Below are 16,915 nucleotides of genomic sequence, written 5' to 3'. Positions count from 1 at the left end.
AACAAGCCAATTGGCAATAATGGAAATTTTAGGATTTCCCCACTTCCCTTCAAGTATAAACCCCTGGGGCGCAGCAGAGAGGCCCAACTATAAGGAAAGCACTGGGAATAATTCTGTTTTCTCTCTGGGAACATGCTCAGAACATGTGTGCACACTGGTGCCGGTATGCAAGCATAGATATGTTAGTGGGAGCATGCTGGTTATCGAGGATGGTGTACTGTCTGACTTTGTGGCTCCAGCTTTCTTTCTTCTCTTTTTATTCAACCTGAATAGCAGTACTTCTCTTAGTACCTAGTACTTAGTCTACATACATAGTACTTAGTAGAATAGTAGTACCTCTTAGCGGGGTGTGTTTTTGTTTATTGGTGTGTATATCAGAAAGTGAAGGGTATGTGTGCGCCAAGGGGATGCCCGAAGTTGGAGTCTCAGCACCTCTTTTCTGTTGTTCTCCTAAAGCCACTGAAACTCGGAATCAGGACACCTGGTGGGGCTGTGTCTCCTCCCCTCCGCGCATGACCTTGAGCAGACAGCTTATTCTTTCTGGCCTTTGTGTGTGAGCCAGTGGATGGAAGCTAACTCTGTTTTTAAATCATCACCAGCATTTACATGGTCATATGAGAGAGGAGTACTGTGTGAGACCCAGGACACATTTTTTTAATATATTTTTATTGATTTCGGAGAGGAAGGGAGAGGGACAGAGAAACGTCAATGATGAGAGAGAATGTGTGTGTTCTTAGAGCTGGCGCCTGGTGCATAACTCAATAAGGAGATGAAGTTTAGGAACAGGCTAGCTTACCCTGGAGACTAAGAAGGGTGAGTGGCCGCTATGACCAACATGTTGCAGTTTTTTGACTGCAAGTTTTGACTGAAAGTTTCACACCCCCGAGTCCTGAGCAAATTGGGGTGGTTTGACCACCCTAACTGGATCTCATACTTGGGCAGATCAGGAAGCAAGAGGTCTTTTTTGTTGTTTTGTTTTGTTAATCATCACCTGAGGATATTTTTCCACCGTTTTTTTTTTTTTTTTAGAGAGAGAATGGAAGGGAGAAACAGAAAACCATTCATGTGAGAGAGACACATCAATTGGTTGCCTTCGTACATGCCCCGACCAGGGCTAGGGATCGAGCCTGCAGTCATGGTACATGACCTTGACCGGAATCAAACCCAGGATCCTTAGTCCTCAAGCCGATGCTCTAACCACTGAGCAACCTGCTAGGGCGCAAGGGGTCTTTTTTGTACAGGGGTCTTTTCACTGCTTTCCTCTATCATTCATCTCTTCCCCATTTTTCCAATTCATTCATCCCACTCCTATCTCCTTTTCAGGTCTATCCGGGAGCCCAGCAGATCTGGAAAAACGTAAACAAGTGTTTGGACACAACTTAATCCCCCCCAAAAAGCCCAAGACCTTCTTAGAATTAGTGTGGGAAGCCCTTCAAGATGTCACCCTCATCATCCTGGAGATCGCAGCCATCATCTCCCTGGTCCTGTCCTTCTATCGTCCCCATGGGGAAGAAAATGAACGTGAGTGTCTTGAACAGCCCCATAGAACTCTGATCTGGTTCTTCCCACAACCACCAAAAAGCACTCCGTGGTTGACAGATTATGGCTTAAAAGTGTCCCTCCGTTATTCAGGGTGGGTTCTCCAAAGGAAACAACAAGTAGCTAATAAGCTTTTCTTCCAACCCATTCTGATCCCAGGGTCTTTCCCCCCTTCTCCCATGAAATCCTTATGTGGAATGTCACAAATCCTCTACCCTCACCCAACCAACACAGCCCTGCTTCCCAACATGCCCCACACCAATATTGGCAACTGGGGACATAACAGCAGGTGCCTGACCGTGCCGGGAGTCATAAGTTCTTTACATGTGACCTGCCTTTAGTTTGCGTTGACATGTTTTGCGCTATTTAGTCATTTGCTTCTTTTGGGTTAACATATAGCAGTGATGGCGAACCTATGACACGCGTGTCAGAGGTGACACGCGAACTCATTTTTTTGGTTGATTTTTTTTTGTTAAATGGCATTTAAATATATAAAATAAATATCAAAAATATAAGTCTTTGTTTTACTATGGTTGCAAATATCAAAAAATTTCTATATGTGACATGGCACCAGAGTTAAGTTAAGGTTTTTCAAAATGTTCACACGCTGAGCTCAAAAGGTTTGCCATCACTGACATATAGTGATGAAATGAAGCCCAATCCTGCTGTCCTCCAATATCCCTAGAGGGAAGCTCTTTTGCCCAAGAGTTTAAATGTTTTATTATTCTCTTTCCTTGACTTTCCATTCTGAGGGATTGCAGAAGCAACTACCCCCCATTTCTTCAACGTCAATCAAAGCCCCTAGATGACCCTTTCTTTCTCTCCTTTCGCTGCGCTAGAGTGTGGTCTACCTATCAATAGCCCAGAGGACGAAGGGGAGGCAGAAGCCGGCTGGATCGAGGGGGCAGCCATTCTGTTCTCGGTGATCATCGTGGTGCTAGTGACGGCCTTCAATGATTGGAGCAAAGAGAAGCAGTTCCGAGGGCTGCAGAACCGCATTGAAAAGGAACAGAAATTCTCCGTTATTCGAAATGGTCACATCATCCAGCTCCCCGTGGCTGAAATCGTGGTGGGTGATATCGCCCAAATCAAATACGGTGAGAGCTCTGCGCTTCTCTTACCCATGCCACTCTCCCTAATGCTGAGGCCAGAAAGGTATGATCCCAAATTGGGTTAGCCTCTCGGTCGCACTTAAGGGGGTTATGTAAGGAAATTCAGAGAAAGAACTAACGGAAACGCTCCCAAAAGATTGTCAGACTTACGTGTCTTCAGGTTAAAAGTCTATAATATTCAGGCCATGGGAAGGTGTTTTGGGGGGAGCAATTGTTTGCAGTTGTCATACCTGGAAAATAGTCTTGTCCCGGGTTGTCTTGCAAAGGCTCTCTGGGCCATTGCTTCTAGGTAAAAAGTCTGAGATGGGGTTGGGTGGTCCCCATCCTCCGCCAGGCTCTTACCGCCCCCCTTTCCCTGGCTCCCCTTCCCCTCTGTGCACTAGGTGACCTGCTGCCTGCAGATGGGATCCTGATCCAGGGGAATGATCTCAAGATTGACGAGAGCTCTCTGACTGGAGAATCGGACCATGTCAAGAAATCCTTAGAAAGAGACCCCATGTTGCTCTCAGGTATGGCTTTGGCCACCTTGGTTTCCATTCTGCCTCCTCCCACACAGCCAGGCCACGGAGATCTGATTCAGGCCCCGCTCTGTCTCCTCTCCCTGGGGCAATGGCATATGAGTGGGTTAAATACAAGGATCTAAGGTAAGCTAACAGAAGTTCTCTATGGAGCAAGTGCTGGAAGAGGGTGGGTGGTGGGGGAAGGAGCCTTACCCTGAAGCAGTTAGACGCACTTATCTCCTTATCCCCCAATTTACTTCATCTGTTTTATTTTTTTAATATATGTTTATTGATTTCAGAGAGGAAGGGAGAAGGAGAGAGAGGGAGAAACATCAATGATGAGAGGGACTCATTGATCAGCTGCCTCCTGCACACTCCCAACTGGGGATCGAGCCTGCAAGCTGGGCATGTGCCCTGACCAGGAATTGAACTGTGACCTCCTGGTTCATAGGTCGATACTCAACCACTGAGCCACACCAGCCGGGCTACTTATTCTATTTTAAATGGCCCCAGCTCTTGACGTTTTCCTTCTTTCTGCTGAGTATATCATTATCCACAGGGGAGGGAGGAAGTCTGTGTTTTACACTGGAGCAGGTGGAGGTGTAAAACACAACACTCTTCCCACCTTCTCCTTTCTCCCACAGGGACCCATGTCATGGAAGGTTCTGGCCGGATGTTAGTGACTGCTGTGGGTGTCAACTCCCAGACTGGAATCATCTTTACCCTCCTGGGGGCCAGTGAGGAAGAAGAGGAGGAGAAGAAGAAGAAAGGTAAGAGGCATTCAGAATGAGACTCTCTTCCCTCCTGTCCCCATGGACAAGCTAGGAGGCAAGGGAGCAGATCTGATGGGAGACTGCTGGATGAAGAGCGGAGACGGAGATGGCCACCCTGGCTCTCTAGGGGGCTCTGGTGAACCCCAGATCCTGGCTCTAGCTCCCAAATCAAGTTGCACTTGAGCCTCCATCTCTGTGCATTTTGGTGGGTTGTAAAGAGGTGAGTTATAAAGCCTGCCCCAAATGAGCTGGCTAGGTGCTCTGGCCCTAAATACCCCTCCGTGTAGTCCTCTGATCCCATCCCTTTCTTCCTCAAACATGGGGGTGGAGGGGGGCAAATGAACCATGAGGGCTAATGGAAAACTGGCCAGGAGATGGCTGGATTCCTGCCGAACCATGGGCTGCCAGTGGAAGAGAGAGAGCAGCTAGGAGAGTGAGCAAACAGGTAATGCCTACCGTGACGTTAGCCCTGCCTTTGCCATTCACTTGTTCTTGAAGGAAAAAAACACAGAAGTCAACTGAGAAAAGCATAGTAAAACCAGATCTGCAGCTTCCCCTAAGCGTTCCTCCTTCCCCGGAAGAAGAGAGGGACTCCACCACTTGGACGGCCGTCTCGGGCCGTTTAGTGGAGGGCAGGGTATGACCAGGAAACAACACGCTGTTCGTCTCTGCAGCTACCTGCAGATGAGTGAGGAGGAGGCGGCCTGGTGCTGGTGATGACGTGGGGACTCTGCCGAGCCTTTGCCATCAGGCCAACACGGTTCACCCCTCTTGCTCCCAACCCCACCCCATTTCTCCACGTGATGCAGCCATGCTCGGGAGAAGGCGCTGTGTGGGTGTGCGCTCACCTGCATGAGTGGTCTGCTCCATTCCCCGTGGTGTCCTGAGAAGCCCTAGTGAGAAGGGGTGTGAGCAGACGGAGCTTCCTTCACATTCCCTTCCCTGCAGCTCAGCCCCTTTGCTGTCGCCCTTTTGGGCCCTGAGCAGGACCAACAAATTGGATATCTGATCTCTTAATAGTCACTTTGGGTCTCCACCCCACTTTTTTCTTTCTTGTTCAAACAGGTAAAAAACAAGGAGTCCCCGAAAATCGCAACAAAGGTAACCTGTCCACCCACTCATCTCCCATCTCTACCTGACTACACTCAAACCAGACCTTCCAGGCCATCTGCCTTCTCCCTTTTCCTCGCCATAAATCTGTTATCTGCTGCTGTGGCCCAGATGCCTCATCCTGAGGAAGGTGCAGAGATTTGGGGTGGTCTCAAGGTCCCGGTCTCAATCCAAAATGGGACAACAGCACCCTCTGCTGTTGGCTCAGGGAACCTCATGTCAAGGTTTCTCTTGGGGAGTGTGCGGGTTCGATCCGTTGTTCTTCCCAGGGTGCCGAACTCTTTCCCCGTTACCCTAGGCTGGATTGAATCATCAGTGTCTGGGTTGGAAGACTTCAGGGTCCTTATGGTGGAGGGCGCCGGGGTGGGCAGTCCCTGCACCCTCCTCTTGCTGGCTTCCTCATCGGTGTTCTCTTCTGGTCTGGAATCCTCTGCTGGTCTCAGGTGCTCGGAGAGAGCCTTTTCTCTGTGCCTCTCTCCTACCTCTTTCTTTGTTCTTTCCACAGTCTGTTTTCTTCCCTCCGATCTGATGTGTGTTCCTCTTGGTGGCTGTGCTAACATCCGTCTCTGTCTTATTTGTGAGTCTGACAGCAGAGACCACATCTCAGGAAGGGCATCCTACGCACAGGGGCCGAGCTCTGCAGGGGCGAAGTTGGAGGGTGTGGGAACCTGGGAGCGCTGCTCTCAGACAGTGCCTAGGAATGTGGTCCTCTGTCGCCCGTATCATAGCAGTCTTTAAAAATAAAGTCTTCACGTTGGAGAACCAGGGCTGCACAGAAATGATTCTTTAATTTTAGGTCTCTCTGTCTCTTCTTTAAAAAGCAAAATGGATTTATGTGTCTGTCTTTATCCCTTCTTTCTCTTACTCCAGGGGTCCCTCACAGCAGCTTCTTCCCTCTCCCCCAGAAGACTAGCCCCAGGTCCTACTCTGTGACTCCCCACCTTTGCCAGGGATTCCCTTCCCTTGTTCACCCGATAGAAGAAGGAGCTGGCAAACACCCTTGATGGGGGTCTGTGTTTCTTCCCTGGCAGTCTATGCATAGAGAGAGAGGAACCTTTTCACAGAGCAGACTAGGACACTTACGCTCTGGAAACATCTGCCAGCCTTCCCCTCAGCCCCTTTCTGCAAGAAAGATTCACTGTAGCGACTACTAACTTCCAGGAAGGGTGGTTGTTGGTAATAGCACTTAATGGCATGACTAATCCTCTCCCTAGAATAAACCTGGCTTGGGGCTCTGAGGTGGTGCCAGGAAGCTGCACCATCTGAGGGAATCTGTATCCCCAAAGCACCCCTGTTTTATCTCCAGTTCTTAGAATATTATCCCGTGGCCATAATAGAGGGTTGAAGGCCAGTGCCCTCTCTGGCCTAGGGTGAGAGTGGTCAGGGCTGATGTCAGGGGTCCAAGGTGTATCCAGGAAGAAGACAGAAGGGTGTTTTGGTTTCCACCTGTCTGCTCTCCATGCTGCTACCTGCCTGCTCACCTGTCCTATTTGTGTGTGCACCCTAGCAAAGGCTCAAGATGGGGTGGCCCTGGAAATCCAGCCACTCAACAGCCAGGAAGGCATCGACAGTGAGGAGAAGGAGAAGAAGGTGGTCAAGCTGCCCAAGAAGGAGAAGTCGGTGCTGCAGGGCAAGCTGACGCGCTTGGCTGTCCAGATCGGGAAAGCTGGTGAGTCGAGTGGAGCCTTCCGGTTGTTGTGGTTTATCGAGGCTGTTCCAGAGTCTCTCTGCGTCGGTTCCTTTCCCTCCACACCCGCCCGGTCTGGCAGAGGAAGCTGAGCCTTCCCAGGGGCTGGTGCGGCCTAGGCAGCCGCATCATGACCCCTCCTAGGCTCTCAGAGAGAAGTGTTTGCCCACGTGTAAGGGTTTAAGGCCCTGAGGTCTCTCTCATCCAGACACATGGGAAGTTAAGAACTTATATCACAACACGGGAGATTTACATTAGCAAGAAGGGAGACCGTAATAACTGCTTACCTGTCACATGTATGGGCTTGTCAATTCCTAAGGGTAGAGAAGGTTGTTAGAGGTAGTTCCCTAGCAGAGTAGTAGCATCAGGCCAGGCACAGAGCCATAAACTCAAAATAAAGATGGGGGCGTGGGTGTATAGAAGATAGAGGGGGAAGGGAGGCAGCGGCCACAGGCTGATGCAGAAAACAGGTCACTAGCGTGCTCTTGTGAGTCGCAGGAGGAGGTGGCTTCTCCATGACTTTCTGCTATAAGTCTGTCCTCTGCATTCTTTCAGTGGTGGGATGGGGTAAGCGGTTTGGAGGCGGAACAAAAGGAAGATTGCTCCTTCAGCGGACATGTCCCTCCAGGCACCACTGTTGAATTACTTCCTGACCCCACCCCTCTGCTCACTACAGTCATAGTCTAGCTCAGTGCATCTGTGTGTACAGTTCACCTGGAACCTTGTGAAAGCACAGTGCCTGATTCCGGAGGTCTGGGCAGGGCCTGAGAGTCTGCATTTCTAACAAGCCCAGGTGAGGCCAATGCCACTGACCCACTAAGCACACACTAGAATCTACTGTCCACTACCGTAGCCGCCAACCATGTTTGGTTGTTTCTAGTTAAATTAACTAAAATTAAATATAATTAAACACTCAGTTCCTCAGTTCACGCTGGCCTTATTTTGATGGGTCAATAATGACATGTGGCCGGTGGCTACTATATTGGACAGTGTAAATAGAGGATATTTTAAACACCACAGTGAGTTCTGTTAGCACGACTCTAGCCTGTGCACTCAGTTCTTTTGCCCAACTAATGTTGACTACCCTGAAATCTCTTAAATATAAGCTAGACACGGATGAGATGAAATGCAGGTGTGGAGTCAAGTTATTGAGCCTGTCACACAGGTTTGGAACATTAACCAGACTCACCTAATCCTTCCTATTTTCCTCCTAATCCCCGTGTGGGAAGGACAAACTTCCTGATGGCTGGCCAGTCGTCTCCTCTGTTGTTATATTTTACATTTCAAGCGAGGCTGGGACTGGGATGAGGAAAATGAGGTGCCTTGCGCCACCCAGAGAGGAATACCTCCTTCAGTTTCGTACCCTGGACACCTTGTTTGCCTCACCTTGGCCCCGAGCCTGATGAAGCAAAGTGCAAAAGAGTATGTTCTCATTGATATTCATTGATCACCTCTAGCCTTGCTCAGCAGGCCCTCAGGAAAAGTGAAGACCCAACCGGACTACGGTGTAAGGCAGACATGATGCCACAGACATCGGTGCCTCTGCCCGGATGCTGACCCCAGGGCCATTGGATCCCTTGGGCCGGTTGTTTCTAGACCTTGAGCAGAGCCTTCCATGTGCCTTGGTGTGTAGGTTGACCAGCTGTCCCAGTTTGCTTGGGACTTTCTTGATTTTAGCATGTTGACCACATTTTAAAGAGAATTCTTTTCCTCCTGAGTTCTCCCACGTCCCCAGGAAACTGCTCGCCTGCAAGCCAGATGATTGATTGGTCACCAGTGTGCCCTACCCAAAACCTCTCTGTGCCTTAGTTTCCTCAGGAAAGGGGATAATGATAGTAACTTATCTCACCGGGTTGTCGTGAGGATGAAATAGGTTAGTTTATAGGAAGTGCTTGCCTGGCCCATAGTAGGCACTACATAAATATGTACTGTTGTTGCCTCCTTTCGTCTGTGCCATGTCAGGGGAAAGGTTGGGAGGCACTGAACTAGCGACTGGTCTTGGAGGTGCTATGCTAACACCGTGGGGACATCGCTATAAACAAGTTGCAAAATTGTCTGGCATTCTCAGGCTGCTATGGGGAAAGTCTACCCTGACAAACTACTAGGAAGCAGGCGAATATAATCACTGCATTGTGACTCGTGGGAAGAGAGTAGGTCTGAGATAAGATCATAGAACGCTGTTTCAGAACACTAGGCCAGCCCCCTTAGTGTGAGGAAACAGGCCGGGCAGGGTCAGAGGCTAGACCAAAACCAGAGTCAAATCAGTGCAGTGCTGAGACAGAACCTGTGTCTCTGAAATGCAAAACCCATGGCTCTCCCTACACTCATGCAAGCAACAAGAATGGGGAAGGGATTTTAGTATGACTTCCTGGAGGTAGCGGCTTTGAAAATTGGTGACAAAGGCCACAACTCAAGCCAGGGGTCCTAGGAATGACCAAGTGCCGGGGTTCACGTGACCTGTTTCCTGTTCAGGTCTAATCATGTCTGCTGTCACCGTTCTCATCCTGATTCTGTACTTTGTGATTGACAACTTCGTGATACAGCGCAAGCCATGGCTAGCCGAGTGCACCCCCATCTACATCCAGTACTTTGTCAAGTTCTTCATCATCGGTATCACTGTACTGGTGGTGGCTGTGCCGGAGGGGCTGCCACTGGCTGTCACCATTTCACTGGCCTACTCTGTGAAGGTGAGACCAGAATGACACTTTCTCTTCCCTCAGGACACAGGTGGGAGGGGGAGAGTGCCGCACAGCCTTTGACAAAAGGACGGGCCACCTATGCTCTGTAGACTCCGTGTGGTACCTCATAAGAGCACCAGTCCTGGGCCCTGTGGACAGACCGTTGTGATAGTTGCATCAGTGTTTCAATGACCCAGGGGAATCTAAAGAGGACTCACAAGAATAGTGTCCTGCATTTTCCTGTGGGACAAGAGAATGAAATGTGGAAAGATGTTCGCTAGGAAATGGCCTTTGACCTATCCTGGGGGAGCTCAGTGACTCCCCTCTCAAGTCTTTTCTCTTGTCCTCTGTAGAAAATGATGAAAGACAATAACCTGGTGCGGCACCTGGATGCTTGTGAGACAATGGGCAATGCCACCGCCATTTGCTCTGACAAGACAGGCACGTTGACCATGAACCGCATGACTGTGGTACAAGCTTACATCGGAAATACCCATTACCGTCAGGTCCCAAGCCCTGATGTCTTGGCGCCTAAGGTCCTGGACCTTCTTGTCAATGGCATTTCTATCAACAGTGCCTACACCTCCAAGATCCTGGTAAGCTCCTCCTTTGCCTGGACATTTAGAATGGGTGGTTGGAGGGAACATTCATTTTCTCTGAGACAAGTCATCTTCTCTTGTTCATTCTGCCTGAGCTGCCATTCCACATCACATTTCCTACTCTTAAGTGAATGCGTTTGGGGTGAAACTAGGGAGTAATCCATGGAAGTAGATTGGGGGTGGCAGCCGGGGTGACAGGTAGGAATCTATGGCTGTGAAATGCCCTCCAATTACCATGTAAAGACAGTATCTCCAGGGAGATGCCTCATGCTGAGAGCAGAGCTGTGCTTATCAGGAGTAAAGTACTCACTTTCCAGAAACTCAGAGAGGGGATTAGAATGAGATCCACAAAGGGTGGGCCACCAGCACCGACCCCAGGGCAAACTGAAAACCCATAACCCAGGCGGCTCAGGGACCAGTCCCACTGACCACTGTCCACCTGCCCTTGAAAAAAACAAACGCCGCCCTCCCACCCCCTGGGCTCTGGGCAAACATGTGGAAGGTCTGCGGGGCGTTCTTTCCCTCCTGAGGTCTCCCTGGCGGAGGCATCTTCTTCAGGGGCGCGTGTGTGTTTCCCTCCCAGCCTCCGGAGAAGGAGGGGGGCCTGCCGCGGCAGGTGGGCAACAAGACGGAGTGCTCGCTGCTGGGCTTCATCATCGACCTGAAGCAGGACTACCAGGCCGTGCGCAGCGAGGTGCCCGAGGAGAAGTTCTACAAGGTGTACACCTTCAACTCGGCGCGCAAGTCCATGAGCACCGTCATCCAGAAGCCCGGCGGCGGCTACCGCATGTACAGCAAGGGCGCCTCCGAGATCATCCTGCGCAAGTGAGCGCTCCTTCCCCCTCTTCCCTTCCAGATCCTCCCTCACAAAGGTCCAGGGCACGTGCCCCAGGCTGAACCCACCGAGTGATGCGCCAGCTCCTAGCCTCTGAGCACTTAACTCAGGCCAAGCATTGTCTCTAAGCCCCTTCGGTGGCTCATTTTACCTAATCCTCACAAATCGGTGAGGAAGATGCTATCGTCATCTCTTTTACAAATGAGAAAACAGAGGTACAGCGAGGAGAAGTACCTGGCTCAAGGTGATGCAACTAATAGTGGCACAGCCAGGATTCAGGCCGTTCAAGCTTCCGTCCCCAGTCTGAAAGCAGAGAGCAATACCCACCCATCGCACGGGGTTGCGATAATTAAATGATTCGATGTATGTAAACACCTTCCTTGCACATGGCAAGTTCGAGAAATGTTAGTGCTGTGTTCCCTCTTCCTTCTTATTCTCAATTCTAATTACAGGGAAGTCAATAACCTACTAAAGTGGCTGGGTAACCCGCCCTCCCCCGCCCCCGGCCATTACCAGTTGACCTGCATGGGTATAGGGCCAGTATCTGAATTAACCAGCACCCCAACTTGGCTCTGGCCACCTTTGTCAATGAACACATTCTTGTTCAACACACCCTACCCACTGAGCACTGTTGTAGATACTGGGCACAAAAAACATCTCTCTACCTTTGAGAAGTTCCACAAATGACTCTTGGCACTGCGTCCCATATGCGTGGGGACAGATGACATGGGAGAATCACACGCTCCGCCCCTCTAGATGTGCCTGTCGACCTACAGGCCACCCCACCTTGAAAGGGGGGCCCAGCTGGGTGGTGGCCAGGGAACAGGGTTTTTAGAAGACCTGCAGAGTTGCCAGAATGTCTGTAGAGATACACTGGGTGGGAAGGGGGCGGCTGCTTTCTGACTGTGCGCCTCCCCAGGTGTAATCGCATCCTGGACAAGAACGGAGAAGCAGTGCCATTCAAGAGTACGGACCGCGATGAGGTAGTGCGCACTGTCATCGAGCCCATGGCCAGTGAGGGACTCCGGACCATCTGCTTAGCTTATCGAGATTTCAATGACGTAGAGCCCCCGTGGGACCATGAGAACGAAATCCTCACTGAACTGACCTGCATCGCAGTGGTGGGCATCGAGGACCCTGTGCGCCCAGAGGTGAGACGTTGGGTTGGAGAAAGGGCAAGAACACATGAGTGGAAGTCTTCCGGTGGCCTCTGGCCCACGTGTAGGCCCCATGTGACCTACTGGGAAGCCACCAGGAGTCACGGGAATGAGGGTACTGGCTCTGCTTCCAGTTGTGACCCACGCAAGTGACCTAACTGCTTCTCACCTACACGGAGCGCTGTCTCTGTGCTGCCAGCCCCACAGAACTGCAGAGTGCTGAGCTGACAGAAGGTGCCATCCCTTCGGTTAGCGCTGCTTCAGGGCGCGCAGCACAGGGTTCACTGGGCTCATCGTTTGGCTCGTGAGAATAGTTAGGAGGAAGAATTAATCAGGACACCAGCTTTGTCTCTGGCCACCTTCTTGCAATCAACATATTTTTGTTGATTCCCCCTCCCCGCCAGAATAGCCCAACACTGTTCTTGACCCTAGGGAATTGCAAAAGCCTCTGCTCCTGAGAAGTTCAGGGAGATAGGCTATCACTTATCAAGACCCAGAAGCTTGGAAGGGTGTCCTGCGTTTGGGAAACCGCAAGGAATTGATGTGGTTGGAGAGTGGGCCAGGGAGCGGGGAGAGAGGGTGGAGAGTGTAAAAACTTCTGCTAGAAAGGAAGGCAGTGGCCACATCTCAAAAGGCCATAGGTGCCCCGCTGAGGAGTCTAGATTGCACGTGGGAGAGCGAGCTTCTACTCCTGGCTCCTGCAGCCAGTCTCTCCTTCAACGCCTGGTACACGAGGCTAATGCCAACGTGACAGAAGTGGGCTGGCACTGCTCCGAGGGGGCCCCGGTCCTGTCCACGATGAAGGAGCAGCTGAGCAGGGCCGCTCACCAGCATCACCAGCTGCTCCTCTCCTCTCACCTCCCCCTCCGCAGGTCCCAGACGCTATTGCCAAATGCAGGCGAGCTGGCATTACTGTCAGAATGGTGACAGGGGACAACGTCAACACAGCCCGGGCCATTGCCACCAAATGTGGCATCATAGCACCTGGGGACGATTTCCTGTGCCTGGAAGGGAAGGAGTTCAACCGACTCATCCGCAACGAGAAGGGCGAGGTGGGTCCTGGGTGAGCGGAACCAGGCCCTCGATTGGCAAGGGAAGGGCCGGGTCTTGTGTTCGGCACCCGGGATACATGGGAGAAAGCGGGTGCTTTTCAAACTGAGTTATTTAGAGTGAACATCCCTTCCACCAAGGCTGCTCAGGTGGTAGAATGAAGAGCTTCCTTCTCACGACCTTCATTCACAAGCTCACTTTTGAGGGGGTGTCACTGACTTTTCACATCTTTCCATTTTTTTCAGTCGGCCTCTGTCCTCCTGGGCCACTGCCCTGTGACTAACAGTGGCAGGGTTTGTAGGAGGACGTGGTCTGGGTGTGGAGCAGACCAGAGCTTCCTGGTCTGTGTCGAAATCAAACCTGAGGCCTCAGAAGCACCATGTTAGCCATTTAGCTGACCCTGACTCACCCCCGGTCAAGGGTCTAGAAATAGGGGATCAGCTCCAGGTAGGGAATCGGGAGGAAAAGGCAGACAAGCAGGGCCTGGAGGGGCACCATCCGTGAATCTGCCCTTGGAGACGGGTCAGCTGCTGCATTTGCACTGGGGCAGGCGACCCCTCCCCTGGCCGTGGAGCATAGCTCTCCCCGCAGCTTGGAGTGTGTGGAACGGGGGGTTTTTCCTGGGGGGCTCTTCTGAACTTGACTGACCCAGGTGTGGTCTGGTATTGGCAGGTAGAGCAAGAAAAGCTGGACAAGATCTGGCCTAAGCTTCGAGTCCTGGCGCGATCTTCCCCCACGGACAAGCACACGCTGGTGAAAGGTGAGGTCAGCCCCTGAGCAGGGACGGGTAGGGAAGACAGGCCGGGGCGGGGACAGGTAGAAACCAGACGCCAAAGCTACTTCCCTGTCCTGAATAGGGTGGTCCTGGGAGAGCTCGCTGGCTCATGGGGACAATATACAGTTTAGCAAAAGCTGAGCCCCTGGTGAATGTAAGACGTATAATAAAGTTGTTTTAAAACATTATCATCCAGGGTGGGGCAAAAGCAGGGTTACAGCTGTTTGTATGGAAAATAATACAATAATTAATAAATATAAGAATAAACTGTTTCGGCTGCTCACAACTGTAAACCTGCTTTTGTCCCACCCTGTGTGTTGTTTGCCAATGATACTATGAACTAGGCAGGGCAGGTTAAGTCTGAGGCTGAAAAGACAGGTGGCGTGCCCACACTGCCCAGCTGGTGCGTGGACGTGGTAGTTCGACCCCAGGTGTCTGCCTTCAAGTCACGTGGAGGTTTTGTGCCACGTAACAGCTGTCTTGGGGCCCCAGGCACTGTGTGAGGAGGACCGACTTTCTTGCTCAGCGCACTGCCTTGGGTGATGGTCTAGCACGTCCAGCAGAGGGCAGTGGGGAGGCAGCAGGAAAGGAGGTGTTGCGGGATCCGGGAAGAAGACCTTGTGTGGGGACAAGGCTTGCCAAAGGGCCTGCGACGGCACAGGCGGACTGACTGAGGGTGTCTGCCTTTCCCAGGCATCATTGACAGCACGGTTGGGGAGCAGCGACAGGTGGTGGCGGTCACAGGTGATGGCACCAACGACGGGCCGGCTCTGAAGAAAGCTGACGTGGGTTTTGCGATGGTAAGCAGCTGCTCCTGTCTCTGACTCCATCTCTCTACCTACCCGGCCAGTAATAACATGCAGAAACCGGGACCGTGGAGTATGAAGGCTCGGCGACACAGGCAGGGAAATGAGGAAGTGGCATGACCCAGGAACTCGAGGCCAACTTGGACTTGCCCTGTGGACATGGTAGTAGTCTGTGTCTAGGCTCACGTGGAAAATTCGTGTTCCATGTGGAATGTGTGCTCTTTTGATGTCTAAGGACATTAACATAATTAGTATTTGCTTTATATATAAAAAATACACATAATGGTTTCAAAAGAGCAACAATAATACAATTACTTTACTAAAAGCAGTTAAAGGTTTTTCTTATGGTTCTTTTCCCCCTGTAGGTACATCCTACTAAGAATGTGCCATCAACTTGCTGTGCTTTTTAAAAAGTGACTTGGGCCCTAGCTGGTTTGGCTCAGTGGATAGAGCGTGGGCCTGCGGACTGAAGGGTCCTGGGTTCGATTCCAGTCTAGGGCACGTGCCTGGGTTGCGGGCTCAATCCCCAGTGGGGGGCATGCAGAAGGCAGCCAATCAATGATTCTCTCTCATCATTGATGTTTCTCTCTCTCTCTTCCTCTCTGAAATCAATAAAAATGTATTTTTAAAAAATAAATAAATAAAAATTAAAAAATAAATAAAAAATGACTTGGGACATTTGTCCTTTGTACGGCTGTGCTACCGACTGGTCATACCAGTTCATTTACATCATGTTGCTTTTCAATTTAGAGATTGCTTTGTTTTGCTTTTTAATTTTCTACCTTATTCAATGGTGAGTGAAGTATAGAACCTTATGTTTGTTTGTTTTGTGGTTGTTAATCCTCACCCAAGGGTATTTTTTATTTATTTTTATAGAGAATGGAAGGCAGGGGGAGAGACAGAGAGAGAAACATCGATGTGAGAGAGACACATTGATTGGTTGCCTCCTGCACGCACCCCAAGCAGGTCTGGGCGTTGAGCCTGCAACTGAGGTACATGCCCTTGACCAGAATTGGACCCTGTGGGCCGATGCTCTATCCACTGAGCCAAACAGCTAGGGCATACCTTTTTTTTTTTTTTAACCCTCACCTGAGCACATGTTTTTTACCGATTTGAGAGAGAGAGGAAGAGAGAGAGAGAAAAAGATTTGACATGAGAGAAACATCAGTTGGTTGCTTCTCATATGCACCCCAAACAGGGACTGAACCTGCACCCTAGGCATGCGCCCTGACCAGAAATCAAACCCATGACCTTTCAGTGCACAGGACGACACTCCACCTAACCGAGCCACACCAGCCAGGGCTAGGAACTGCTTTTTAAACTTAATTTTGTTTAGTACTTATATAAAGTAGTTAGATAGTTCTGAAGTCAAATATAGAAAATAAGGTCTATTCATAGAAATCTAGCTTCTATTCCTATCACCTCCACCCTATTGCCTCCCTCTTAACCCCACATGGAACTTATTTCTTTAGTTTTTTGGTTTATCCTTCTGTTTGCTCCTATAAAATACATGTACTATGACTTTTTTCCATTAGCTTTTTTCACTTAGCAGCATAACTTGGAGATTATTCCATGGCGGCAGTATAGAGAGACATTCCTCCTTTCTTTTCCTCCTCTTTTTAAGGTGCATGGTACAGCATTGCATGGGTGTATTAGAGAACTTTTGATGGGGAAAGTGAATTGTATAGTCTAACACAGGGGTGGGCAAACTTTTTGACTCAAGGGCCACAATGGGTTCTTAAACTGGACCGGAGGGCCGGAACAAAAGCATGGATGGAGTGTTTGTGTGAACTAATATAAATTCAAAGTAAACATCATTACATAAAAGGGTACGGTCTTTTTTTTTTTTTTTAGTTTTATTCATTTCAAACGGGCCGGATCCGGCCCGCGGGCTGTAGTTTGCCCACAGCTGGTCTGACAGATACTCCTCTGTTGCCCTCTGGATAGGAAATTAATACTACCAGGTAAAGAGAACCACCAATCCAGTAATGCAAGCCAAATTAACCAACAAGCTCCTCCTTGGGTTATAGACGTCGCAAGGCATGTTTGATGTGGAATAGAAGCACGGGCCAGGGTGTCAGGGACAGCTGTGCAAAGCAAGCAGCGCTTAATTGAGTGGAACATTAAAGATAAGTAGGATTTAAGGAGATGGGGAAAGAGGATGTTCCAGACGGGGGATGGGGCAAGTAGAAGTCTAGGCTCTAAGAGTGAATGAGAGATTCAGGGAATAAACCAGTGGGTGTCGAGCAGAAAGATATATAAGAACAGGTTGGAAGTACTGGTTGGAAGTGCTT

General features: G+C 50.2%; 1 protein-coding gene across 6 annotated transcripts in view; it reads left to right on the top strand.

Annotated features, from left to right (window-relative positions):
* Positions 1-16,915, top strand: part of ATP2B4 (ATPase plasma membrane Ca2+ transporting 4) — a 96,293-nt gene that overhangs the window by 60,812 nt on the left and 18,566 nt on the right. For 4 of the 6 annotated variants that reach the window (XM_070396704.1, XM_070396710.1, XM_070396705.1 and 1 more), the window contains exons 3-15: positions 1,324-1,521; positions 2,379-2,636; positions 3,035-3,160; positions 3,796-3,921; positions 4,990-5,025; positions 6,542-6,703; positions 9,194-9,408; positions 9,753-9,995; positions 10,582-10,823; positions 11,753-11,984; positions 12,863-13,042; positions 13,713-13,800; positions 14,509-14,615. In XM_070396704.1, the coding sequence (XP_070252805.1) occupies positions 1,324-1,521; positions 2,379-2,636; positions 3,035-3,160; positions 3,796-3,921; positions 4,990-5,025; positions 6,542-6,703; positions 9,194-9,408; positions 9,753-9,995; positions 10,582-10,823; positions 11,753-11,984; positions 12,863-13,042; positions 13,713-13,800; positions 14,509-14,615 (2,213 nt within the window). The remainder of the gene's footprint in view (positions 1-1,323; positions 1,522-2,378; positions 2,637-3,034; positions 3,161-3,795; positions 3,922-4,989; positions 5,026-6,541; positions 6,704-9,193; positions 9,409-9,752; positions 9,996-10,581; positions 10,824-11,752; positions 11,985-12,862; positions 13,043-13,712; positions 13,801-14,508; positions 14,616-16,915) is intronic. The other 2 variants (XM_070396706.1, XM_070396709.1) reach the window with 1 other exon arrangement.

Source organism: Myotis yumanensis, unplaced genomic scaffold, assembly GCF_028538775.1.
Source record: "Myotis yumanensis isolate MYYU_CA2020_CCGP unplaced genomic scaffold, mMyoYum1.0.hap1 SCAF_17, whole genome shotgun sequence".
NCBI lineage: Eukaryota > Metazoa > Chordata > Mammalia > Chiroptera > Vespertilionidae > Myotis > Myotis yumanensis.
Note: the sequence above shows the minus strand (reverse complement) of the source record. Positions and strands in the feature narration are given on the sequence as shown.